General features: G+C 41.6%; 1 protein-coding gene across 2 annotated transcripts; it reads left to right on the forward strand.

Annotated features, from left to right (window-relative positions):
• On the forward strand, positions 1-27,164 carry DCTN6 (dynactin subunit 6). Of its 2 annotated transcripts, none has more exons than XM_074000621.1 (7): positions 1-154; positions 7,556-7,620; positions 18,376-18,481; positions 20,743-20,831; positions 22,941-22,988; positions 24,016-24,158; positions 26,607-27,164. In XM_074000621.1, exons 4-7 carry the CDS (start codon positions 20,792-20,794, stop codon positions 26,703-26,705), a joined length of 330 nt encoding a protein of 109 aa, XP_073856722.1. In that variant the 5' UTR covers positions 1-154; positions 7,556-7,620; positions 18,376-18,481; positions 20,743-20,791; the 3' UTR covers positions 26,706-27,164. The 2 variants fall into 2 exon arrangements, with proteins under 2 accessions (XP_073856722.1, XP_005563035.1); XM_005562978.5 differs by having other exon boundaries at positions 1-38.

Consider the following 27,164-nt stretch of genomic DNA (forward strand, 5'->3'; position numbering starts at 1 on the left):
AATTGGGGCCGTACCATGGCGGAGAAGACTCAAAAGAGGTGGGTCTGCTGCTTGAGAAAAGCCCTTTCTCAGCTTTGCGTAGGAGTGGAACCTGTTCCTGGTCGCCAATGGTGGCGACTCAGAGGGTGTCTCATCCTGGGCCTTCGGGCTGAAGGTACCTCAAGCCCAGACCTGGCGTCCACTGAGGGAGGGGGCTACGGAGTGGGGGCGGGGAGGGCTGAGAAGGGACACGGAGTCACCGCCTGGAAGGTTTTTGTTCCTGTCTGTCCTTCCCTCCCCGTAGGCGCTTGCGCAGAGGGGGTCTCCCGGCGGGGCTGCGAGGAGAGGGTGACGTCAGCTTTTTCTTGGGGCGCAGGGGGAGGCGGGCTCCCTTCTCCAGCACAATCGGCGGTACTTGGGGCAGCTGTACCCCACGGCTTGGCGCTGGATTCTCTGCTGCATGTTGCGAGACCCCACGCCAGTGCTGGCCGCACCCCAGGCCCTTCCTGTCTCTGGAGGGTGGGGTGTGTAAAGGGATTTACGGTCGCTGTCAGAAGGGGATCCGCGCCTCGAACTGTGACCCACACGCACGCGCGCACACACACACACACACTATATATTCAGATGCGGGGAGTACATGCGCAGATTTGTTGCACAGATATATTGCGTAATGGTGAAGTTTGAGCTTCTAGTGTACTTATCACCCAAATAGTGAATGTTGTACTCGATGGGTAATTTTTCAGCCCTCACACCCCTCCTACCCTCGCTGCTTTTAGAGTCCCCAGTGTCTGTTATTTCCCTCTTTATGTTTCTGTGTACTCATTTTAGCTCCAACTTAAAAGTGAGAACATGTGCATTTGATTTTGTTTCTGAGTTATTTCATACGGTAATGGCCTCCAGTTCCATCCATGTTGTTGCAAAAGACATGATTCCTTTCTTTTTTATGGCTCTGTAGTATTCCATTGTATAGATACACCCCATTTCCTTTATCCAGTCATCCGTTGATGAACACTTAGGTTGATTCCATACTTTGCTATTGTGAGTAGTACAGTGATAAAGGAGTTTAATTGTCTTTTTAGTACGATGGTTTTCTTTGAGTAGATCCTGGGTCGAATGGTAGTTCCATTTGGATTGGTAGTTCTATATGAATTGCTGGGTCCAATGGTACTTCTGTCTTTAGTCCTTTGAGAAGTCACCATACTATTTTCAATAGATGAACTAATTTACATTCCCACCGATAGTGTATAAGCTTAGAACTGTGACATTTTCTGCCAGGCGTGGAGTGAACAAGCTCCTTTGTAAACATATGGGGAGGGCAATTTTGGCTGCTTCTCCGGTAGTCTTCATTGCTGGGGTCTCTTGGTGGCTGTTGGTGGCTGGGATGTCACAAGTGCAAAAGTAAAGCCGTTTCGAACAGCAGCAGTGTTGAGCTCCCTCTGCTGACTCTTTTTGACAAAGAAAACTGACATTGTTTCTGGTGCCGTAAATTAAAATTTAGATTTTTCTTCCATTTAAGCAGATGCTCTATAATTTTTTTTTGTAAGCTAAAGAGGAACAGATGTGTTATAAATATTATGTGCAGTAGATAGTAGCTGACAGTGAAGATGAAGGTATTGTTGACTTGTTACTTTAACAGATCTGAGGTTAAGTCTTGCCCTCCCATCTGCCGGCTCACCTCTCTGCTCCCACCACTCCGAGATACAGAGGGGTCCTTGCAGAGATATTGGGACCACGTTTTAGTTGGCCTAGTTGGTGAATTAATTCTTCCCTCCCCCACTGAGAAGTGTGCTGATTGTGATGCAAGCATTACCTGGGATCTCTCCCTTGGGCGTAAAACTGAAGGCAGGGGGCACTTGTGAGTCTCTCCTACTCTCAGTTGCCCGGGACAAGTTAAATGTTAGATAATGCTCTTTTCATAATGGGAAGGAAGCTGAGGAAATGGAAAATTGCAATGAGAAATAAGGTCTAAAACAAGAGACATTTTATAGAGGCTAATTTATTCGACCAGGGCTTAATAAAACTGCATATTTTACCATAAAAACCCACTTTAAGTGAAAAGTGTCGGAGAAATGACATTTACAGATGGTGATACATTCAAGGACAGTGTCATTCATTTATCATGGAAAAACATCTGGAGTGACAGGATGTTTCCAGAAAACTTTCAACTAGAAGAGAGATGACTGATTTCAGGACAGTGATGCCCCAGGAATGAACTCTGCTCCAAGAAATTTCTAGTCTCTGAATTTCAGTTTTTTCTGTAATATGAGAGGGTTAGACCAGGTGATTTTCTGCTTTTACTAAAGTTTTCTTTCTTTTACTTTCTTCTAATTTCTTTCTTCTAATCTTACTAAAATCTTTCTTCTCCAATACAGTAGGAGGGCTACGTATTTTCTGTTATTTCAGCAGATTGACTTTTTTTTTTTTTTTTGAGACAGAGTCGCTCAGGTTGGAGTGCCGTGAAAGCTTTGCACCATGCCTGCTTCCTTTTTTTTTTTTTGAATTGGAGTCTCACTCTGTTGCCCAGGCTGGAGTGCAGTGACGCAATCTCAGCTCACTACAACCTTTGCCTACCGGGTTCAAGCGATCATCCTGCCTCAGCCTCCTGAGTAACTGGGACTACAGGTGCCCACGACCACACCTGGCCAATTTTTGTATTTTTAGTAGAGACAGGGTTTCACCATGTTGGCCAGGCTGGTCTCGAACTCCTGACCTCAAGGAATATGCCCGCCTCAGCCTCCCAAAGTGCTGGGATTACAGGCGTGAGCCACTGCACCTGGCCCAAATTGACTCTTGACAGGCTGTATCACCCAGAAGGACCATTGGTAGGATTTCATTGATTTATGCCTTGTAAAAAGTCAGAGCCTGACAAAATGATGGAAACAGCTGGAGCTGTGTCTATTCTCAAAACCATTTCTTGAAGATAGACTCAGGGATTATTAGTTTTTTCTATCTGATACATTATTTTTTTCTTTACTTAGAGCTTTAAAAATACATTGCGGTGTGAAGTTTGTCCACCCTAAATTGTGGAAGAAAAATTTGTGTATGTCTTTTTTTTTTAGTTCATCACACTAGTAGGGAAATTGGTACAATCTGAAAAATAGTTTTCATCTTACTTTGCATGTATATTAGGGAATACTTTGGGGTAAGATTCTGGCATAGAAATGATGGCGAGTCATGTTAATGAAAGAATCTTTACCCTTCTGTCTCTCACAGCTGTGTTTTTAGAACTCTCTTATGAGCTTCAAAATCTGTATTTTCAGTCGCTTATTGGGCATATCTGGTGACTATTCCATAGATATCTCAGACTGAGTTTATCTAAAATTTAGCCAAATGACTTTTTTCTCTGAAATCTGCCCCTCCTCCCATAGGCTATTCTCAGATGGTGCCATTAGTTTTCCAGATCAGAAACCTAGAGGCTTTGACTTTGCTCCCTGGCTCCTGACTTTTGGTTAGTTTTCTTTCTTTTCTTTTTTCTTTTTTTCCTTCTTTTTTTTTTTTTTTTTTTTTTTTTTTTGAGACAGAGTTTCACTCCGTCACCCAGGCTGGACTGCAGTGATGCGATCTCGGCTCACTGCAACCTCTACCTCCTGGGCTCAAGCAGTCCTCCCGCCTCAGCCCCCCAAGTAGCTGGGAGTACAGGTGTAAGCCACCATACCCAGCTAAGTTTTGTATTTTTTGTAGAGATTGGGTTTTACCATGTGACCCGGGCTGGTTTGGGTTGTTTTTCTGGCGTAAATGAAGCTGAGTCAGAGCAGCTGATTTTGAGCCCTGGAATTTGAGTTTCCCTCTCCATCAGAAATCATCCCTTCCCAGGAAGGGGACAGGATGGCACCAGTTTCCTTATTTCACTCCATGCCCCTCACCCCCATCCTTCTGTAGTTGATATGGTTTGGCTGTGTCACCACCCAAATCTCATTTTGAATTGTAGTTCCCATAATTCCCACATGTTGTGGGAGGGACCAGGTGGAGATAATTGACTCATGAGGGCCATTTCCCCCTTCCTGTTCTCATGATATGAGTTAGTTCTCACAAGATCTAATGATTTTATAAGGGACTTCTCCCTTCACTGGGCACTCATTCTCCTCCCTGCCACCATGTGAAGAAGGACATGTTTGCTGCCCCTTCTGCCATAGTTGTAGGTTTCCTGAGGCCTCCCCAGCCATGCTGAACTGTGAGTCAATTAAACCTCTTTCCTTTATAAATTATCCAGTCTCAAATATGTCTTTATTAGCAGTGTGAGAACAGACTAATACACTAGTCAAACTTATTTCCCCTCCACAGAGAAGAAAGCAAATATAGTTTGCTCTTTATATCCATGGGTTCCACATCCATGGATTCAACCAACCTCAGATCAAAAATAGGAAAAAAAAAATTGTGTCTGTAAACAATACAGTATAACTATTTACAGAGCATTTACATTATATTAGGTATTGTAAATTATCTAGAAATGACAAAGTATGAGAGGATGTGTATAGGCTTTATGCAAATATTGCAGCATTTTATATCAGAGACTTGAACATCTGAGGATTGGTCTGGGAACCAATCTCCCACAGATACTGGATACTGAGGGATGTGATTATACACACTTTATGGTCCTTGGGGCCTGTAACAAGGAATGGGAAGTACCTACCTTCAACGTCGCCTAGAAACCAGATTTTTTTTTTTTTTGAGACGGAGTCTCGCTCTGTCGCCCAGGCTGGAGTGCAGTGGCCGGATCTCAGCTCACTGCAAGCTCCGCCTCCCGGGTTTACGCCATTCTCCTGCCTCAGCCTCCCGAGTAGCTGGGACTACAGGCGCCCGCCACCTCGCCTGGCTAGTTTTTTTTGTATTTTTTAGTAGAGACGGGGTTTCACCGTGTTAGCCAGGATAGTCTCGATCTCCTGACCTCGTGATCCGCCCGTCTCGGCCTCCCAAAGTGCTGGGATTACAGGCTTGAGCCACCGTGCCCGGCCGAAACCAGATTTTTATTAAATGTGTTTATTGCCAAGTCTTGTTTCTATTTCCTAGACATACCTGCAGCTTCTCCTATGTGCTACCAGTGCATTTGATGTGGTTTGGCCCTGTGTCCCCACTCACATCTCATCTTGAATTATAATGCCCACCTGTTGAGGGAGGGACGAGTAATCTGAGTGATTGGATTATGGGAGTGGTTTCCCCCATGCGGTTCTCGTGATAGTGAGTGAATTCTCACAAGACCTGATGGTTTTATAAATGGTAGTTTTCCCTGCGCTTTCACTGTCTCTCTGTCCTGCTGCCTTGTGAAGAAGGTGCCTGCTTCCCCTTTACCTTCCGCCATAATTGTAAGTTTCCTGAGACCTCCCCAGTCATGTGGAACTGTGAGTCAATTAAACCTCTTTCCTTTGTAAACTACCCAGTCTCAGGGAAGTTCTGTATAACAGTGTGAAAACGGACTAATACAGCATTTCAGGCGTGCATTCTCTCTGTAGGATTAGACCAGCTGCCTCCCTGACCCCCACCACCGCCAAGTACTTCTTCATACGTGTCAATTATCTGCATACCATTCTGTGACATTGTTGGCTTGGGAATGGGAATCCTTCAGTGACTTCTTGCCTACAGGTGCAAATTCAAATCCCTTGTCATGGTGTACAAGCTTGTTCATGGGCTGGTCCTGCTTTTCCTCCCAGCCTTACCTGCTGCCTTTCTCTTCATGACTTTCGTGCTTCTACTCATTCAGTGATGTCCAACCTGGGAGGGGGAAGAGGTTTTTACTTTGTTACTTACTAGTCTCTGCTTAGATGTATGCATATGGTATTTCAACATAGAATAGATAAAATAGTGTTTTAATATTTTTACATAAGTGTTCTTGCACAAACATTTACACTTTTCTTTTCTTTTTTTTTTTTTTTTTTTTTGAGATGGAGTATCGCTCTGTCGCCCAGGCTGAAGTGCAGTGGTGCTACCTCGGCTCACTGCAAGCTCTGCCTCCCGGGGTCACGCCATTCTCCTGCCTCAGCCTCCCCAGTAGCTGGGACTATAGGCGCCCACCACCATGCCCGGCTAATTTTTGTATTTTTAATAGAGACAGAGTTTCGCCATGTTGGCCAGGTTGGTTGGTCTCAAACTCCTGACCTCAGGTGATCCACCTGCCTTGGCCTCCCAAAGTCCTGGGATTACAGGTATGAGCCACCATGCCCAGCCCAAAGTGGAACAATTGGAAATCAAAATTTTGAAAAATCCAAACAAAATTACGAAGACAAAATATCTAAAATGTTAGTGTTATTTCATAGTAGCTGAGAGCAGATTTAACACCGTGAATGTCATTGCCATTTAGAAAAATTCTTTTCTTAATGAAGTTTCCTAATAACCATCACTGTAATGGAGAAGTCATTTGATGCACTTCCTCATGTCAGCTCATGGTTCAGCTAGGGTCGGTGTTTACATACAGCTTTGTCAAACAAAAGATAACAGCAGAATATAAAAAAGCATCAATAAGTTATATGGAAATTATTAGAGTCTTTTGAACAATTTGTACTACAATTTATATTACTTTGTAAAAAGTTTCTCTCATGTTTGTGTGTGTGTATGTATATATATGAGAGTAAATAGAAGTATTTGTAAATTTTAAATTTCTAAGTTAGTATTACTTTGCTGGTTGTTAAATAGTTTAAATGTATATTTTTTCACCCTGCCTTTACAAAAATAATGGCATATTATATACTGTCTATTTTCTCACTTCACTTTTTTTTACTTTTAACAATATAGCTTGGAGATCGTTCCTTTTTTTTTTTTTTTTTTTTTTTTTTTAAGAGATGAGGTCGCACTATGTTGCCCAGACTGGTCTTGAATTCCTGGGCTTAAGCAATTCTCCTTCCTTGGCCTCTCAGAGTGCTGGGATTACAGGTGTAAGCCACTGTGCACAGCCATTCTAAAATCTTGACAAGGGATTATTCATTCTTTTTGATGACCATGTAATAGTCTATAATATACCATAATTTATTAACTGATCTTCCACTAATGAATATCTAGGTTGTTTTCAGCTGTTTGCTGTTTAGAAACATGCTGATATTAAAAGAAAAGGTTCAAAACTCTTCTCAAGCATTTTAATACTATAGCACATTTGATTTGGGATGATGGACAATATACCAATTGAAAAATTTATAATCTATTAAAACCTTACCCTCTTACCATTGACTTTCCATTTTTCCATCTTTTTTTGTTTTTTTCTGAGATGGAGTTTCACTCTTATTACCCATGCTTGAGTGCAGTGGCGCGATCTCGGCTCACTGCAACCTCCGCCTCCCGAGTTCAAGTGATTCTCCTGCCTCAGCCTCCCGAGTAGCTGGGATTACAGGTGCCCGCTGCCACACCAGCTAATTTTGTATTTTTAGTAGAGATGGGGTTTCTCCGTGTTGGTAAGGCTGGTGTCGAATTCCCGACCTGAGGTGATCCGCCCACCTCAGCCTCCCAGAGTGCTAGGATTACAGGTGTGAGCCACTGCATCTGGTCTTTTTTTCCATCATTTTTTAAACCTTGTTTTCATTACAGTGTCAGGGTAGCTTCTCCAACAGTATTTTCAATCTTACCCCTGGTAAATGTTACCTTTTTCTTGCTACAGTGTGAAGATTGCTCCTGGAGCAGTTGTATGTGTAGAAAGTGAAATCAGAGGAGATGTGACTATCGGTAAGAAAATAGTTTATTTACTCTTTTTCAAGAATTGATGTGATTTAATCTATTTTAGTGCTTTACAATTAGATACTGTCTTCCATGTTTATTTCACGGATGTCCTAGTTTTATTGACAAAACAATGCATTTTCTCCTATGTGTTTAAAATTTCTGAAGGAATACAGTGTGATGGAGGCTGTGTTTAAACTCCTATCTGAAATACTAATGAGGCTGTATAACAAAATCATTCGTGTATTTGAGAGAGATCCGTTGTGTACCTGTGATGTGCCAGGCACGGTGCTACGGTGCTGCCTTTGTGGAGCTTCGTGGAGAGCGTGGGCCATGGAGTCAACGGACCTGGGCTGCTTTGCTCCTTGCTCCTTTCTTGCTGGGTTACTTTGGACATATTACATAACCTCTCTAACCTTGATTTTTTTTTTTCCCCATCTATATAATTGTGTATATCAGGATCAGGTGTGGCTGCATGTAGGTGTGGCTTACCGCTGCAGGGGTTTATTCTCTCATATAAAAAGTTTTGAGGTAAGTAATGCAAGGCTGATTAGTTGATTGTCCAGCATGGAGCTCCCGTCCTGTAGGCCAGGAAGTGATGGCTAGAGCACCAGCCGTCATCCTGGGTGAGAAAGGGGAGGCATGGAAGCAAAAGGGCATGTGTCCCAGCTGTGAGTCAGCTCCCTTTAAATAGACTTCCTGAAAGTTCCACACGACCCTCCCCTGCAGCTTGATGTGTCCATGAGATTGTCTTAGCCATGAGACCAAGCTGCAGGGGAGTTTGTCTATCTCTTAGGTTTCTTGAAAGAGAACATGAAAATTGTGAGTAGTGAGCTGTCAATAACCGTTTGCTGTTAACGCGGTCAGATCTTCTCAGTGTAGCCTTGTCAGAGCTCAAGTCCAACATTTTACATACATGAACTTGACTAAATTCCTCAGACATTTTACTCTGTTCTTTTACCTGGGGTTTGCCTGGATATGGTGCCCTTGCGGTTTTATTGGTGTGAGCTCATTCTTACCAGCAGCCGCATGTCACCTGTATGCTACCAGACTAAAGTGTTCAGTGAACTGTTACACTTTCAGAGAGGAAATACACTTTATTTCCTTAAATGAACAGTTTCTTTAATAGAAAAAAAAACCCTGTAATGTCATATTTTTTTTCTAAAAATATCTAAGCCTCCAAACAATTTAGGCATCTTGTCTTATAAAACCAGTGGAGATTGTGCCAGTATTATGGAACATTGTTAAGAATTTGCCAGGGGCCAGGCGCGGTGGCTCAAGCCTGTAATCCCAGCACTTTGGGAGGCCGAGATGGGCGGATCACGAGGTCAGAAGATCGAGACCATCCTGGCTAACACGTAAAACCCCGTCTCTACTAAAAAATACAAAAAACTAGCCGGGCGAGGTGGCGGGCACCTGTAGTCCCAGCTACTCGGGAGGCTGAGGCAGGAGAATGGCGTAAACCCGGGAGGCGGAGCTTGCAGTGAGCTGAGATCCGGCCACTGCACTCCAGCTTGGGCAACAGAGCGAGACTCCGTCTCAAAAAAAAAAAAAAAAAAAAAAAAAAGAATTTGCCAGGTTGGTTGATTTAATTATTTTAAATGGAGATACTTTAAAAATGTAGAAAACGGCCCTGTTTCTTTTCAGTGCTGTGTTAACTCTTTGTCTTTTGTATTACCTAAACCACTTGCAAAGTGTTTATGAAGGAAAATGAGGAGCGCCATGTTTTTTAATTTTTTACAATCTCTGCTGCAGACTGGGACCACATATTTATCAAAATGCTCCTCTGTGTTCTTTTTACTCATCATTTTACTGCATTATAATTGTGGCTATCATGATGATATTCTAGGAATAATACCTTATAGTAGTTTACAACGCATTCTTCAGTTAGAAGGAAAGTAAGACTGAAGTAATTATGTAGATTTTCCCTGGCATTTCTTCTACTTCCCCATTTTACATTTTTTCTTTTTTTAAAAAAATCCCCCAATGTTACAACAACCCTGTTTTGTTGTTGTTGTTGTTGTTGTTATTGTTTTGTGACGGAGTCTCGCTATTTTGCCAGGCTGGTGTTAAACTCATGGGCTCAAGCGATCCTCCTGCCTCAGCTTCCCAAAGTGTTGGGATTACAGGTGTGAGCCACCACACCTGGCCCCACAACAACCCCATTTTAAATAACTATATAATGTCTACTATAAGATAGATATATAGATAGTATAGCTACATCTGCAGGCATAAATATACACAGACATTACATGGGTGGGGGATATGTATTTCAGATTTGAAATAACATATTTTACAGAAGATTTTCTGGGCTGTAAAGGCATTATCTGTGCAAGGAAGGTAGCTGCCAGTGATTGGTGGACCACTGCCTAGGACTGAGTTTTAGGGGTATCAGGGATCAGTATTCACTTTCCTGTTTCTCCCTCTGGTTTTCACTACGTTGTGCTCCTCCACCTTCTTTATGCCTCTTATGTTCCTACTTTCCTTACATGTTGAAATTATTTAAGAAAGCAGAGGCCAGAAAGAGTTCAAGACCAGTGTGGAAAATATAGTGGGATAAGAGAGAGAGAGAGAGAAAGGAAGGAAAGGAAAGAAGGAAAAGAGAGAAAGAAAGAGAGGAAAGGGAGGGAGGGAGGAAAGGAAGGGAGAGAGAGAGAGGAAGAGAGAGAGAGAAAGAAAATAAGGAAGGAAAGAAAGAAAAGGAAAGGAAGAGAAAGAGAGAGAAGAAGGAAGGAGAAAAAAGAAAAATTAGCAGAAGGAAGGGAGGGAGGGAAGAAGGAAGGGAAAAATTAGCCGCATGTGGTGGCACGTGCCTGTAGTCCCAGCTACTTGGGAGGGCTCAGTGAGCTATAATTGCACCACTACACTCCAGCCTGGATGACAGTATGAGACCGTGTCTCAAAAAAAAAAAATAATAATAATATTACATAAGGAGGTACATTGTTTAAAGCTACTTTCCATCTAGTTTGTTTGTTTGTTTAGAACCAAGGTCTTATTCTGTTGCCCAGGCTGGAGTGCAGTGGTGTGATCATGGCTCACTGCGGTGTCAAACCTCTGCACTCAAGTGATCCTCCCACCTCAGCCTCCAAAGTAGCCAGGTCTACAGCGATGCACCACCACACCTGGCTAATGTTTGTATTTTTGTCCAGGCTGGTCTCAAACTCCTGGCCTCAGTTGATCCTCCTGCCTTGGCCTACCAAAGTTCTGGGATTACAGGTGTAAGTCATTGCTCTTGGCCCTTCAACTAGTTTTTGACCACTAGCTGGTAGTGCACAATTCTGATAGTTAAAATGACATTTTAACACAGATTTTCTTTCTTTCTTTTTCTTTTTGAGACGGAGTCTGTCTCACTCTGTTGCCCAGGCTGGAGTGCAGTGGCGTGATCTCGGCTCACTGCAACCTTCACCTCCTGGGTTCAAGTGATTCTCGTGTCTCAGCCTCCCAAGTAGCCAGAATTACAGGCATGCGCCACCACACTTGGCTAATTTTTTTTTGTATTTTTTATAGAGACAGGGTTTCACCATGTTGGTCAGGCTGACTTCAAACTCCTAACCTCAAATGATCCGCCCTTTTTGGCCTCCAAAGTTAACACAGATTTTCGGTGATGGATTATAACATAAGAAGTGGTAATACATTTTTAAGGAAAGAAATACCTAGCGATTTACAGTTTATCACAGCAGATGGCCTCCAAGTGAATACTTGTTATATTTACTTTGACCCAGTGTTTCGAAACAAGAAAATTTTTGCTCAAATACTGAAGACAAAAAAACTCAATTTTAAAAGTTAAGGAAAATTTGAGGAAAAATGAAGGTTCAGAAGAGTGTTACAGTTACCGATGGTTCTGTCTTCTACAATTCTTGTCTCCTTTTTGTTACGTATGTTTCTTATCTTCAACTGTATAATAAGGGAATTTTCCAGAATTGGTATTTAGATAATCATTTTTGTCATTGTTGTATTTAGTATAAAATGTTTCAAGTCTTTTGGCTTCTATTAATTCATTTTTCTGATGTAATGCATCAGATTAAAAAGCTCCTGGGAGATATAATTATAAAAGCAAAGAGTGGAGATAAGTCATCTGATTACAACTGTCACCACCCTGCTTTATTTTTCATCTTAGGGCTTTTATTGTTGCTTTTGCTTAGTTTATCTGAGTTAAGTAGCAATAAACTGTAGTTTAATTCATAGATTTTTTTCAGGATGTTTTGTGTAATTTTCCATCCTCTAGTCATGTATATTTTTACAAATTATTCCATTCTGAAATATTTTAGGAATAAAGTAATGTTTTCCTTTGCTATGTTTCAGGCTAATGGAACTTTAAACTCAATCTGTTTTCCTAGAAAAGCAGGTATTTGTTTTTTCAGAGAAACTAGCTGGATGCTTGGAAGTATGGTCCTTAAGCAGAAACCCTATAACTTGAAACTCTGCTGGAGCCTGACCCCCTTATTCAAGGCTGTTCAGAGACAAAGCCTGGGAAAAGTAACAGCCCTCTTGTTAATTATAATTTGGGTAAATAAGGTTTCATAGCATCAAGCCTATTTTTAGTCAGTCTGCCTTCATTCATGGGCCGTGAATTATTTCCCGTAAATCTTTGAGAGCCGAAAACCTTTCTGAAAGGCACCCTGAAGCACAGTCCCATGGTCCGTTACAGGGCGAGAGGCTGGGACAGGACTTAGTCAGGACATCAGTATGTGAAGGCAGAATTCTTCACAGTGGAAATGTTTTGTGCTGGAAGCACTTTGTCCCACTTACTTAGTCTCTCTAGGAGAGTTTTAATACAGACCAAAAGCCTCCCTTTCATTGCAGCAATCTTTTTCAGGAAGGCACAACAGTGGCTTTGACTTGAGAAATTATCACCTAGAAAGCACTCTTACAGGTACTTCAGCTTACAGTTCAAGAAAATTGTTTAGTTGTCACAAAAACAGAGCTTAAGGCCTTTCGAATTATTTATTGACAAATGGAAATGTACACAAAGATTGCTTTCTGTGGCAAAGATAGACAGAAAAAGTGTCCTTTACCAGGGAAATGGAAATTGGATGCAAGGAATATCTTTCTGGCTGTGTGGCACCAAGCCCAGCCAACCCATTTAGAAAAATAATTCATCAGCCAGTAAGGCAGTTCCAACTCTAGACACGTTTATCCAAACACGGAGATAAGCCAAATAGGGCTTCAGCACATTTGGTAAGAAAATACACAAACTGCCCTGCCAGAAGGAGCGCCAGGGTTCACAGCAAGCTTTCAAACAGTGTTTTCCATGGTGACAGAGTTTTATTTTTAAAGCACTTGAACCTCAAGACCCTTAAACTTCATGTTGAATTCAGACCCGATCTAGGTATAGTAAAAGTGCTCATGGCATCAGAAAAGCATGAAGTGAACCGTGGCCACGTTTCAGTGTGCTATTTCTAATGGTGCTTGAGTTGCTGGGCTCTGGACTCTGCTGCCCAGCCTCCCATCATCAGACCACACAGACAGAATTACCCGCGTCATTCTCGGAAATCACAGCCTTCCTTTAAGAAGTTCACCAGGCCAGACGCGGTGGCTCACGCCTTCAATCCTAGCACTTTAGGAGGCTGAGTCGAGCGGATTTCCTGAGCTCAGGAGTTCGAGACCAGCCTGGGCAACACGGTGAAACCCCATCTCTACTAAAATACAAAAAATCAGCTGGGCGTGGTGGTGGGCGCCTGTAGCCCCAGAGGCAGGAGAATTGCTTAAACCTGGGAGGTGGAGGTTGCAGTGAGCCGAGATCTTGCCACTGCATTCCAGCCGGGGCGACAGAGCGAGACTCTGTATCCAAAAAGAAAAAAGTTCACCAAACCAAAATCTTAGCGGTTACATATCCTGAAGTCCGCTTATGCTAACCACTTCAGTCTGTGCCCAGAAAAGACCCACAAGAAGTTGAGAGAACCTATTTGATGTATTATTGCCTGTGACATTTGCTGTCACCTCACAATTTAAAGTTGATCGTTTCTCAAACTTTTATTTCAGCCGCTTAACACTGGGACCTGTAGTTTGCAATGCTGCCAGCAGGTGGAGGTGGTGTCTAAATCACTGGTCTCACCTAAATGCAGCGGTGCTTTCTCTCCCTCTCTGGACACAGCCCTCAGATTTCTAACCAGGCATTTTCCAGTTACTTGTTTAATAATTATTAATAATGATAAAGACAGTAATAATAATAAAATACCTGCTTGAAATAGTTCACATATTATTTTTTCAATATTGTGTAAGACGTCTTACAGGACTTAGGTTTAATTTTTTTTGTTTGTTTTTTTGAGACAGAGTCTCACTTTGTCACCCAGGCTGGAGTGCAGTGGCGCAATCTCAGTTCACTGCAACCTCTGCCTCCCGGGTTCAAGTGACTCTCCTGCCTCAGCCTCCCAAGTAGCTGGGATTACAGATGCCCGCCACAATGCCCGGCTAATTTTGGTGTTTTAGTAGAGATGGGGTTTCGCCATGTTGCCCAGGCTGGTCTCGAATTCTTGTGCTCAAGTGATTCACCTGCCGTGGTCTCCCAAAGTGCTGGGATTACAGACGTGAGCCACCACGCCTGGCCTATTTTGATTTTTTAAAATGTGTGCTTCTGGTATCTTCTGTGAAAAAAAAGTTTAAAAATTTTTAAAAAGTGTGCTTATTTGTTTGGGTTCTTTAAGAAACATGGATTAGTCATTTTTGAAAGGGAAAAATGAAAGTATCACTTGTTTTCATAAGTTTTAAAGAAACACACAGGTCCCAGGGGTATCTTTGTCTTGTCAAGAGCTACAGCTTGATGACCGGCAGAATAGCTAGTGTCTCTGGCTACTTATCTAGCAGTGGCAAAGGATCTGCTTTCTGTCACAGACGTGACGATCACATCCTCCTATCTTTTTTTTTCCCCCTCAGAGAAAAAAAAAAAAAAGACATTGTCAGAGACAGTATCTTGCTCTGTCGCCCAGGCTGGAGTACAGTGGTACAATCATTGTTCCCTGTAGCCTTGAACCCCTGGACGCAAGCAATCCTTCTGCCTCAGCCTCCCAGGTAATTGGGACCACAGGTGCACCCTACCATAACTGGCCAATTTTTTTTTAATTTTTCATTTTGTAGAGAAGCGGGTGTGACTCATTGCCCTGGCTGGTCTGGAACTCCTGGCCTGAAGTAGTCCTCCCACCTCAGTCTCCTGAAGTGCTGGGATTACAGGTGTGAGCCACTGTGCTCAGCCCCATATCTAAGATTTTTAAAGCTAGTTATGGAAAATACTTTCATTAATCTTTTTACTGTCTGATCGTGTGGTGTGGAATTTTTCCCCTTGGTTAACAGGAGGTATTACCCTGATACCTGAGTAGAGGTGCAAAGCGGTTCTTTTTCTTCTGTGTCCCAGACCAGAACTAGTTATTTTGCTTACTATGAAAAAGTTATGCATTAGCTCTTAGTAGTAAATAGTGATAAATATCCCATTTTTTAAGAACCATGGTCCAGACCCCACAATCCCTCTTTCAAACATTATTTCATATAATCCACATTTCAGCCCAATGAAGTAGGTTACAGATCTCTTCTTTTTATAGATGAGAAAACACGCCTTTGTGAGAGTAAGCACGTCACCTTTAGGTGATAGAGTCCGGTGTCTAGACTTTCTAGACAAGGCGGGGAGTGGGACTGGCTGGGGCTTTGATTACAAAGAACCTAAAAGAGGCAGATTGTGTCCTGTTATCATAGACTATTTTGACGTAAAATATAAACCTGGTATGGTGCAAACTATACATTTCAGTTGGTTCCCACAGCTGGAAGCCTTACAGTTTCTCCTTTAAAAGAAATCGTTTCCCTGTTGTTTGGGGCCTCAGCCCCGAAAGTGGTGATGTCTAAAATGCCATTATTAAGGGACCTGTGAAATAAATTATGGTATATTAATATAAAATGAGATACTTTTCAGCCATTAAAAAGAGTATCTATCTAGATATACTTACATGGAAAAATTACCATGAAATAAGCAAATTGTAGAAGAATAGGTACTATTTCTTGATTTGAAAGACGTGTGCTTGAAATGCATATTTTTTTCCAAATCATATTTATTTTTAAACTTTTTAATGAGATATAGCTTATATGGAGTGATATTTACAGATTTTTTTTTTATTGTTTTTTTTTTTGAGACGGAGTCTCACTCTGTCACCCAGGCTGAGTGCAGTCCTGTGATCTTGGCTCATGGCAACTTCCGCCTTCCAGGTTCAAGCGATCCTCCCACCTCAGCCTCCTGAGTAGCTCAGACCACAGGTGTGCACCACCCTGCCTGGCTAATTTTTTTGTATTTTTCGTAGGGACAGGGTTTCACCATGTTAGCTAGGCTGGTCCCGAACTGCTGACCTCAAGTGATCCACCCACCTCGGCCTCCCAAAGTGCTGGGATTACAGGCATGAGCCACCGCCCACAGCAGTATTTACATATCTTAAGTGTACAGTGGAGCTTACATCTGGAATAATATACCCCAAATTTTTAAGAGTAGTTACCTCTGGGGAATGATATTAGCATAAGAAGATCTTTCACTTTTTGCTTTGTTTGAATTTTTTGTAATGATCATGTTATTATATAAATATGTATATAGCTGTGTGAATGTGTGTATATATATGCATATATATTTTTGTTTGTTTTAAATAAAAGATTAGATGCACACATTTACACTCATGTTCAACTTGAGAAGCTTCCCAGGGATCTCAGAGATCCATCCCATCTTCTATCCTGAAATCTTCCATCCTGAATAGGAGAATATGCCTGGGAAATTTTACTTTAAAAGCTGAAGATTTGGAAAGCCAGAAGTGACTGAGAGATCAAGGCCACTCTCTTGTTATTTCTTACCAGACTGTGCGTCCTGATAAGAAATGTTGGGGTGTTGGACTGAGCAACCTGTTTAGGCCCCCACCCTCCTTATCAACCTCCAGCAATTCCTCATCAGGAAAAAGAATAGGCGTCCCTGAGGTTCTCTCCAATTCTCTGGGCACCAGAAACACCTCCTTATTTTTAGTACTTTTGTGAATGAGTGTATATTAAGCATTCCCAGTTTTCAAGATAAAAAGTTCAAAAGGACAAAAATAACATGTATTTATTTTTGTTGCCCCATATCATATAGTGGGGCATCTCAGCTGTCACAGGCAGATAATAATTATGAATTGACAATTTATATAATTAGGTGGGGCACAGTGGCTCATGCCTGTAATCCCAGCATTTTGGGAGGCTGAGGCAGGAGGATTTCTTGAGGCCAAGTGTTCAAGACCAGCCTGAGCAACATAGTGAGACCCCATCTCTAAAAATTAGCTGGATGTGGTGGCATGTGCCTGTAGTTCCAGCAGCTCAAGAGGCTGAGGCAGGAGGATTGCTTGAGCTCAGGAATTGAAGGCTGGAGGGAGTTATGATCACGCTACTATACTCCGGCCTGGGTGTTAGAATGAGATCCTGTCTCTAAAAAAAAAAACAAACCAATTTACACAATTGAATACTGAATTTTTTGGACAGTGTCACTTTCCTAATCCCCCACCCCCTCCGTCAACACTTCTGTCCACCCTCCCTTACTTTCAGAGTCAGTTATTTCATCTGCTTGTGTTTACCCATAAAAATTGCCTTGGGCGGGTACATGGGATGGGTATTGGAGAGAGGCTGAAGGAGGCTATGTTTTCCCATCAGTGGTTTCATTATCACCAGAACCCTCAGCCTGTGGTAGATAAAGCTGGGAGGGAGTGTGTTAGCATTCCAGGCTCAGGGCGGGGTACTGTGCTGGTGAAGTGAGAGTAATGAGGGCCCTGGCTGTTCCCTTCAATTTGAGACTGGAGGCATCGCCTCAGGGCTCCCCACACCAAAGTCCTAGGACTCCAGTGATCACCTTTGGGTCCTTCTGCTGCCTCCCTTTAACCTTTTCAGCTTTCACTGGTTTGAATCATATCCTGGGCCAGACGGCAGAAGCTGTGCCTCCTTTCAGTAGGTGTGCTCGTAATAGGGACACTGACAGAGGAGCAAAGCTGTTAGATCCCATAATTTCTGACTTCTGTCCACCCATGTTTCTCCTTTTTTTTTTTTTTTTTGAGACAGAGTCTTGCTGTGTCACCCAGGCTGGAGTACAGTGGCATGATCTCAGCTCACTGCAGCCTCTGTTTCCTGGGTTCACACGATTCTCCTGCCTCAGCCTGCCAAGTAGCTGGGACTACAGGCACATACCATCATGCCTGGCTCATTTTAGTATTTTTTGGTAAAGATGGGGTTTTGCCATGTTGGCCAGGCTGATCTCGAACTCCTGACCTCAAGCAATCTGCCCATCTCGGCCTCCATATTTCTTCTTAATTATGTAATAAAAAGACTAATTCGGAGGCACACTCACATAAGAAAGCAGAACATGTTAAGCAAAGAGAGCCTTACCTTGCTGAGGGAAAAGAAGGAATTAATTTTTATTGCCAACTTTGTGTCACATGCTGTGTCTCCCAACATTATCACCCCTAGCCCTTACAGCAACCCTGTGGGACTGGTGTTGTCATCACCTCTGTTTCACCACTGAGATCACGGGAAGCTTCCGAGTGGAGGCTGAGCCACAGCTGTCTGGCTGTAGTGCCTGTGCCATTCCACTCACATTTGCTTGCAATTTGGCCCTGACTACCGATGATAAAGCCCGGGAGATAGTATCTGTGAAGTACCTAGCTTGGTGCCTGGCACATACTTAGAAAATGTTCCTCCCAACAGCCTCACCCATCCTCAGTCACCTTCCACCCGCCTGTTGGAAGCATAGCCTCCACCACTAATTTCTTCTCAAACTATTTTTAACAGGACCTCGGACAGTGATCCACCCTAAAGCACGAATTATTGCAGAAGCCGGGCCAATAGTGATTGGCGAAGGGAACCTAATAGAAGAACAGGCCCTCATCATAAATGCGTGAGTAAGACTCTTATACATACTGTGAACCAAGGACGATGGGTAATGGTTTTTCTTAATTTTAGCTGTCTGTAAGACCCTTTTCAACGGACATCCAGGATGCGTACTATTTTAGAGCTAGAGAAACATTAAGGGTCTTTTTCAACATAAGTAAATAAGCAAACCAAAAACCATATGAGGGAAAAGACTTGTCCAAGATGAGAGAGCTGAGTAGCTGCCTAGAATCTTTGATGCTGGGCCTGGTCATCTTCCCCTTACATGTGGCTTTCTCACCCATTCCTTAAGCAAACATTTCCTGAGCACTTCAAGCCTCCCAGTGCTGTGCCCACCACCCTGCAGAGAGTTTTTTTGGATTTTTCGGTTCTAGCCGAAATGTTATTACTCATGCCTAAACATGTGAATTTAACTCTAATATATTTTTTCACATGTTTTGCACAGGTGACACCTAGAATTATAGTTGAAAAATGTGGAGTCTTAGAGGCAATTTTTTAACTGTAAAGATTAAAAAATAATAAAATACTAGAACATGTGCATGATCATAGTGAACCAGACTGTAAAACCCATGAATTTTTCATAAACATTTATAAGTTCTTTCTAGATAAAATTTTGGGAAGGAATTCAAGTTTATACCTAATTTATAGCAACCGTGTATGGAATTTGTAAGAAAGACCTTGGGAAAATATTTAACTGTCAGAAAAAGACTGATTTAATGCTTACTTAGGATTTAAAATACATTTGGCACCTTCAGTGTAAGTCAATTAACAGCAGCTATATTCTGCAGTAACTCAACTGTCAGAGATAAAACACCATTTAAAAATGGCGTCCTCTTCTTAGAACACAAACATTTTATCTTCCAAGTATTTCAACTAGCTAATAGCAATAATTATTTTATGTGAATATCTGTTTATGTTTCACAATCCCAAATAATTATTAAGAGTGGAAAATTTTCAAGTTAGGCATGATTTTGATTCTAGTTAACAGCCTAAAAAGATAGCTAGCATCTTTTTTCCTTAGTCCTGGAGAAGACCCACTGGACTTTGAATTTAAAAAATAAACTAAAGTAGGCCGGGCGTGGTGGCTCACACGGGTAATCCCAGCACTTTGGGAGGCCAAGGCAGATGGATCATGAATGAGGTCAGGAGTTCAGACCAGCCTGACCAATATGGTGAAACCCCGTCTCTACTGAAAATACAAAAAAAAATTAGCCGGGCATGGTGGCACCCCACCTTGTAGTCCCAGCTACTTGGAAGGCTGAGGCAGGAGAATCACTTGAAGCTGGGAGGCAGAGGTTGCAGTGAGCCAAGATTGTGCCACTGTACTCCAGCCTGAGCGACACAGCAAGACTCCGTCTCAAAAAATATAATAAACTAAAATAAATAAATTAAGGAAGGCTGTTCTTCTCTACACACCAATGACTTCTTCATTTTTCAGTAGCTCTCTTCAACTCAAAATCAAGCCTGCTCTAGCATACAGGATGAATGAATGACTTAAATTAAGAAATAACTTACATAGGCTGGGCGTGGTAGCTCACACCTATAATCCCAGCACTTCGGGAGGCCCTGACTAGTGGATCACCTGAGATCAGTTCGAGACCAGCCTGGGCAACATGGTGAAACCCTACCTCTACAAAAATACAAAAATTAGCCGGGCCTAGTGGCACGTGCCTGTAGTCCCAGCTACTTGGGAGGCTGAGGCAGGAGAATCTCTTGAACCCGGAGATGGAGGTTGCAGTGAGCCAAGATGGCGCCACCACACCAGCCTGGGTGATAGAGTGAGATTCCATATCCAAAAAAAAACAACAACAACAAAAGAGAAATAACTTACATAGTCATATCTTTTAAGCTTGATGTAGGTAAAATTTAAGGAATTAACCAACAGCCAGGTGCAGTGGCTCAAGCCTGTAATCCCAGCACTTTGGGAGGCCGAGACAGGCGGATCACGAGGTCAGGAGATCGAGACCAGCCTGGCTAACACGGTGAAACCCCGTCTCTACCAAAAAAATACAAAAAACTAGCCGGGCGAGGTGGCAGGCGCCTGTAGTCCCAGCTACTGGGGAGGCTGAGGCAGGAGAATGGCGTAGACCCGGGAGGCGGAGCTTGCAGTGAGCTGAGATCCGGCCACTGCACTCCAGCCTGGGAGACAGAGCAAGACTCCGTCTCAAAAAAAAAAAAAAAAAAAAAAAAAACCAAAATTCGAAAATGGGAAGAAAATTGCTCATCGTGTTACTGACTTTTTGGATGATTTGTTTCTTCTTTTTACAGTTACCCAGATAATATCACTCCTGATACCGAAGATCCAGAACCAAAACCTATGATCATTGGCACCAATAATGTGTTTGAAGTTGGCTGTTGTATCCTTTACAATAATCTACCATAAATAATTCCCGGCTGTCCTTTGGTACCTAAGTCTTCTGTAGAAATTGTAAAAACTGTCACAATTTGGCTATCAAATATACTTACATTCATAATATATATTATATTTTTAAAAGTAGGTCATCCAGGCTGGGTGCGGTGGCTCATGCCTGTAATCCCAGCACTGTGGGAGGCCAAAGTGGGCAGATCACTTGAGGCCAGGAGTTCAAGACCAGCCTGGCCAACATGTTGAAACCCTATCTCTACTATTAAAAAAAAAAAATTAAAAAATCAGCTGGGTACGGTGGCGCATGCCTGAAATTGCAGCTACTCAGGAAGCTGAGGCAGAATCGCTTGAACTCAGGAGGCGGAGGTTGCAGTGAGCCAAGATTATGCCACTGCACTCCAGCCTGGGTGACAGAGTGAGACTCCATCTCAAAAAAGAATAAAAATAAAAATAAATAAAAGTAGGTCACCTAGCTCTTTGAACAGACTTTTTTAATAGTATATATGTTTAAAATGGTCCCTTCTGTTCCTGTAAATAAGTCAATAGAGTAAAGTAAGTATGCCGTTTTTAGACAAACGCAGACACACACGTATCTTTAGCTCAGCACTTTGAAAGTAACCACTTTTGCTGGTTGACAGGTAGCAATGGCTGAGTGACAATAAACATAGAAATAGCAATGCTGGCTTCCTTCTTGATTCAAGAATCCCAACTTTGTCAGTGTGTCTCCTACATAGTTTTAGGTAGACAACACATTGTCTGATTCAATAAAATGGTGTGTAGGGGTGAAAATATTCCATTATTCATGTGTTGTCTTTCCCCCTCCCCCAGAATGTCTCCAGTTCTTTTGCTTAGTTTAGTACTCTAAAAAGATAGTAAAATCAGGCCAGGCGCGGTGGCTCATGCCTGTAATCCCAGCACTTTGGGAGGCCAAGGCGGGCGGATTACCTGAGGTTGGGAGTTTGAGGCCAGCCTGACCGACATGGAGAAACCCCGTCTCTACTAAAAACACAAAATTAGCCGGGCGTGATGGTGCATGCCTGTAATCCCAGCTACTCGGGAGGCTGAGGCAGGAGAATCACTTGAACCTGGGAGGCGGAGGTCGTGGTGAGTGGAGATTGCGCCATTGTACTCCAGCCTGGGCAATGAGTGAAACGAAACTCCGTCTCAAAAAGATTTTTAAAAAAAAAAAAAAGATAGTAAAATCTTATGGCGTCAGCAAAACATACAATATATAGTAGAAAATATTTACAAGGAAAAATCTAAATGTTCAACGATAGCAAGATATTTAAATAAATTGAACTATGAGCATAAAACCACTAGGACCACTAAGCAGTCATTTAAAATTATGTTTTCAAAGATTTTACTTTATCTTTTTTGAGACAGGATCTTGCTCTGTCACCCAGGTTGGCATGCAGTGGCATAATCATAGCTTACTGCAGCCTTAGCTCCCAGACTCAAGCAATCCTCCCATCTCAGCCTCCCAAGTAGCTGGGATTATAGGCGCACACCACCGTGCCCAGCTAATTTTACTTTTGGTAGAGATGATGTCTCACTCTGTTGCCCAAGCTGGTCCTTGAACCCGTAGGCTCAAGCAATCCTCCCACCTTGGCCTCCCAGAGTGCTGGGGTTACAGATGTGAGCCACCCTCCCTGGCCTAAAGATTTTAATAGCGTGGAATAATGCTTGCAAATTTAAGTGAACTGAATAAGCTATAAAAGTTTATACAGTTTGATTCCCACTTATACACAGGAAATTCTATATATTTATATAAAGATATATCAAACTTTTAACAGTGTTTAAGTGATTGGGTGATGGATAATTTTAATTATCTTGAAACAATTATGAAAATACTCATAAAATCAGAGTATAAGGACTTGTTTCTTCAAAAAACACAAATCATTTATTTATACCTAGAGATATTTATGTTTAAAGATTAAACCGTTACCACAGATTGCCCAGACCCAAGAGTTCTGGCAAGGGTGAGCCTGCATGGCCCATCTGACACCCCTGTCCTCTTTCCCAGTGCAATATAAAAACATACTGTGTTAGTGGGGACTAAAGGTGAACATATTTATAGTATTTACCTAACTCTGGCTTACAGATTCCCAAGCTATGAAGATGGGAGATAATAATGTCATTGAATCAAAAGGTAAGCTACGTTCAGAGTTTTATTGTCAAAGCAGTGACCTCTCTTCTCTTTGTGTTCCGGGAAACAGCCTAATACAAACTGGCAAGGTGGTGTGCTTGGAAGGGGACTACAATAGCTGGCAAACTAATTCTTTGCCACTAAGGAACCTTAATCTGGTTATGTGGTTGTCTGGTAATGTTAAATACATTAAATTTAAAATCAGCTGTGTACAGGATTGAATTAAACCATAAAGTTTAAATGAAAGATTCGGAAAAGATTTCTACTAAATACTAGTCTCTGAAATTTTAGTTGGGTAGTGTTGTTGTAGAATTAAAGGAGGGGAAAAATCACAGTGTCTCTAGCAGTTGCTTTCTTTAATTTCAGGAATACTTTTCCCTAACCAATCAGAAACCAATATCATGAGCTTGTAAGTGGGACCAGACAGGAGATTATGTAAAGTCAGTGTCACTACTGGGAAGCAACTTCAAGAGCTTGTCCCACCAAGGTCCAGAAAGAACCTGGATGATGCCAGTTCTTTAGATTAGTGGGTTATCTTTCTTGGTCCCGAGTGGCATGAAAGAAAATGCTGCTTTTTTAAATAATAAAATGATACTTTGTGTTAATCTACTTAATGACTTTTATTTTAATTTGGATTATCAATTATCACTATTATCATCAGCATTTTCTGTTTATTTTATGCTTACTGTGTTTCAAACCTGTGCTCATCACTTTACATCTGTTATTGCATTATTCCTTAAACTGTGAGGTAGAGTGGCCTCTTCGTTTTATAGATGAACTTGAGCTTAGAGACTTTGCGGTGACTTTCCCAAGGTCACACAAATAGCAGCAGAGCTCCATTTTGAATCCATCTGACCCTGGCTTGTACTGCCTGCCTCTGTGTTGTCCATACAAACTCCAAACTGATGTATTTTCTTTAACTTTTTTCTTAAGGCCAGTTTACATTTTTATACCTAAATCATCTTAGGAAAAAAAGTGTTGCAGTCATTTGATGTCTTAAGTTGCAGTTCTTTCTATGTTTTTATTGTAGCATATGTAGGCAGAAATGTAATACTGACAAGTGGCTGCATCATTGGGGCTTGTTGCAACCTAAATACATTTGAAGTCATCCCTGAGAATACAGTGATCTATGGTGCAGACTGCCTTCGTCGGGTGCAGACTGAGCGACCACAGGTACTAGAACCTCTCTTTAAAAAGAGTTCTATCTGCTAATTTTCCCAAAATACAATGTAATTGTCTTCATGAGGCAGCAGGTACACTATTTAAGAAGAACATAATTAAAATAAAAGAAGCCAGGCTCAATGACTCATGCCTGGAATCCTAGCACTTTGGGAGGCCGAGGCAGGAGGATGACTTGAGGCCAGGAATTTAAGACCAGCCTGGGCAACATAGTGAGACTCTGTCTCTACAAAAACTAGAAAAACTTAGCCAGGTGTGGTGGGGCATGACTATAGCCCAGCTACTGAGGAGGCTGAGGTGGGAAGATAATGCTTGAGTGTGAGATTACCATGAACCATGATCATGCCACTGCACTCCAGCCTGAGCAACAGAGACCCCAACTCAAAAAATAAATAAATAAAAAGAAAACAATGAGAAACATGCCGAAAACCCAGGATTTAACTGCAGTTCAATTATTTAGTCTTTAGGTTAATATCAAAAATATATACAAGGATGACGATGACAAGTCAGTTATGAGAAAAGATCCAGAAATGTTACTCTTGGTCTCATGCATTGTCACTGACAATGCATAAACAAACCGTACAAGCCATATTGATTTACTCCTAAAATACCAGTCTTTAAAGTTAAGGAATGACCATACTACATTTATCCTGTGCCTCTACCTGGGGTGTGTCTATTTAGTTTATTGCCATAGCTTCATAATAAACACAGTTTGTGAATAAGAAAGTATGTTTGGATATTTTCCTGGCTTGAAAAATTATCGCCTCCTAGAAACTCAGATCAAGAATAATGTCGAGTAAATATTTGGAGTTTAATATTAGAGTAGGAGATGAAAAAGGGCATTTGGGCTTCCTTTGGACATAAGACATTTGTATTGCAGTTTTGAGCCTCATTGCTTGGCACATTCGATATATATTTCTTCAGTTACCTAGCCTCCTTTTCTTCCCACTAAAGAAAATAGTTTCAAGGACTGTGGGAGGCCAAGGCAGGCAGATCACTTGAGCCCAGGAAGGAGTTCAAGACCAATCTGGGCAACATCATGAGACCCCATCTCTACAAAAAATAAAAAATCATCAGTTGGGCCTGGTGGCATTCACCTGTAGTCCCAGCGACTTGGGAGGCTGAGGTGGGAGAATCGCTTGAGCCCAGGAGGTCAGGGCTGCAGTAAGCTCTGTACCACTGCACTCCAGCCTGGCTGACAGAGTGAGGATCTGTCGCAAAAAAAGAAAAAAAAAAAAAAAAAAAGAATAGTTTCAAAACATAACTATGCCTCTGATTCTTAGCCATATTTTATCGGGAATCAAAACTCCAGTTCTTTCTGGGTTACTCTATTTCTGTAATGTTTGGCTTCATTATTATTATAATTATAAACAAGTATTACTCTATAGACTAAAAAAGAAATAACGCCAAATCTAGTCATTTTTTTACTTTCTACATAACAGCAAAAATGACTGAAGACTGGGAAATGAAGCTGGTGTTGAGGAAGGGAGATTAGAATTAAGTGAGCAAGAATATCTGAAACTTATTATTTTATAATATGCAATATTGTCTTCTACATTTCACTGATCATAAGGACTATATAGAGGTCTTTATTAAAAATAAAGATTCCCCAGACTTATTGAGTCACAGTGCTAGGGCAGGGGCCTAAAAAGCTATATTTTTTACAAGTACTGCAGTGAGTTTTACAATCAGGAAAATCTGGGCAGTACTAATATATGAAGAATGAAGATCAGACAGGTGTATCCAAGTACACCTCAGCTGTGTGGCTCTGTAGGTCACGTGGAAAACAAAATACTATGGGTGTTTTACTTATGTGGTCTTCTGTAATTGGAACTTTTTAACTTTTCAGAAGCCAAGATGAAATCTACAAAAGCGAGTTTGAAAAGTGACTTCTGTATATTTTTATATAAATATATAAAATCTGTTGGCTTTTTCTTGTAACCAGACTTAGCATATGTTCATTATAAATTTTAAAAAGACGAGCAGGTAAGCAAAATTGAGTCAATGAAAATCACCTATAATTCCACAACTTATTTATTAATAACCATTGCTACCTGGAACTTTTTTTTTTTTTTTTTTTTTGAGACAGGGTCTGGCTCTGTCACCCAGGCTGTAGTGCAGTGGCGCAATCATGGCTCACTGCAGCCTCAACCTCCTGGGCTCAATCCACCTGCACCCCTGCCACCCTGCTTCCACCTCAGCCTCCTGAGTAGCTATGACTACAGGGGCGTGCCACCACACACAGCTAATTTTTAAATTTTTTGTAGTGACAAGATCTCCCTATGTTGCTCAGGTGGTCTGGAACTCCTGGGCTCTAATCATCATCCTCTCTGGGCCTCCCAAAGTGCAGAGATTACAGGCATGAGCCACCACGCCTGGTCGCTGCGTGGTACTCTTGACTTTGCTTTCTGCCAGCCAGCCTTAATTACCTTATCTTTTTAGCCCCAGACACTACAGCTGGATTTCTTGATGAAAATCTTGCCAAATTACCACCACCTAAAGAAGACTATGAAAGGAAGCTCAACTCCAGTAAAGAACTAAGAACAGTATATGACATGAAGATAACATTTTGTCTTTGACCACTGTCTTTTGAATGGGCCCACAGTGTTTATGCACTCTTAACAATGCACAGAATAATATGTGTTCACTGTATTTTGTAAAATTGGGTTGAGAGGAAACTAATGGAGTTTCATTGTAACTGTCCTTTGTAATTTATATAAATGTATTATTTTCATATATCCTTGCTTCTTTTCTGATAATTTACAGATTTAGCTTTTCTTTTGTTGTATAAACTGCTGCCACAAATTTTAGTTATGTGAAAGACTACCATGACAAGAAAAGACATACTGTTATGTATTTACATTCTAGCACTGACTAAACTGAATAAAAAGGCTGATAACAGCGCCTTTAGTGGGCATAATCAGGTTTTCTATTGGAATTAATCTTTTCTCTTAATTTTTATTATGTACTAGTTGTATTAAAGCTAATGTGTTTACTTTT

The sequence above is a fragment of the Macaca fascicularis genome, chromosome 8, assembly GCF_037993035.2.
Source record: "Macaca fascicularis isolate 582-1 chromosome 8, T2T-MFA8v1.1".
Lineage (NCBI taxonomy): Eukaryota > Metazoa > Chordata > Mammalia > Primates > Cercopithecidae > Macaca > Macaca fascicularis.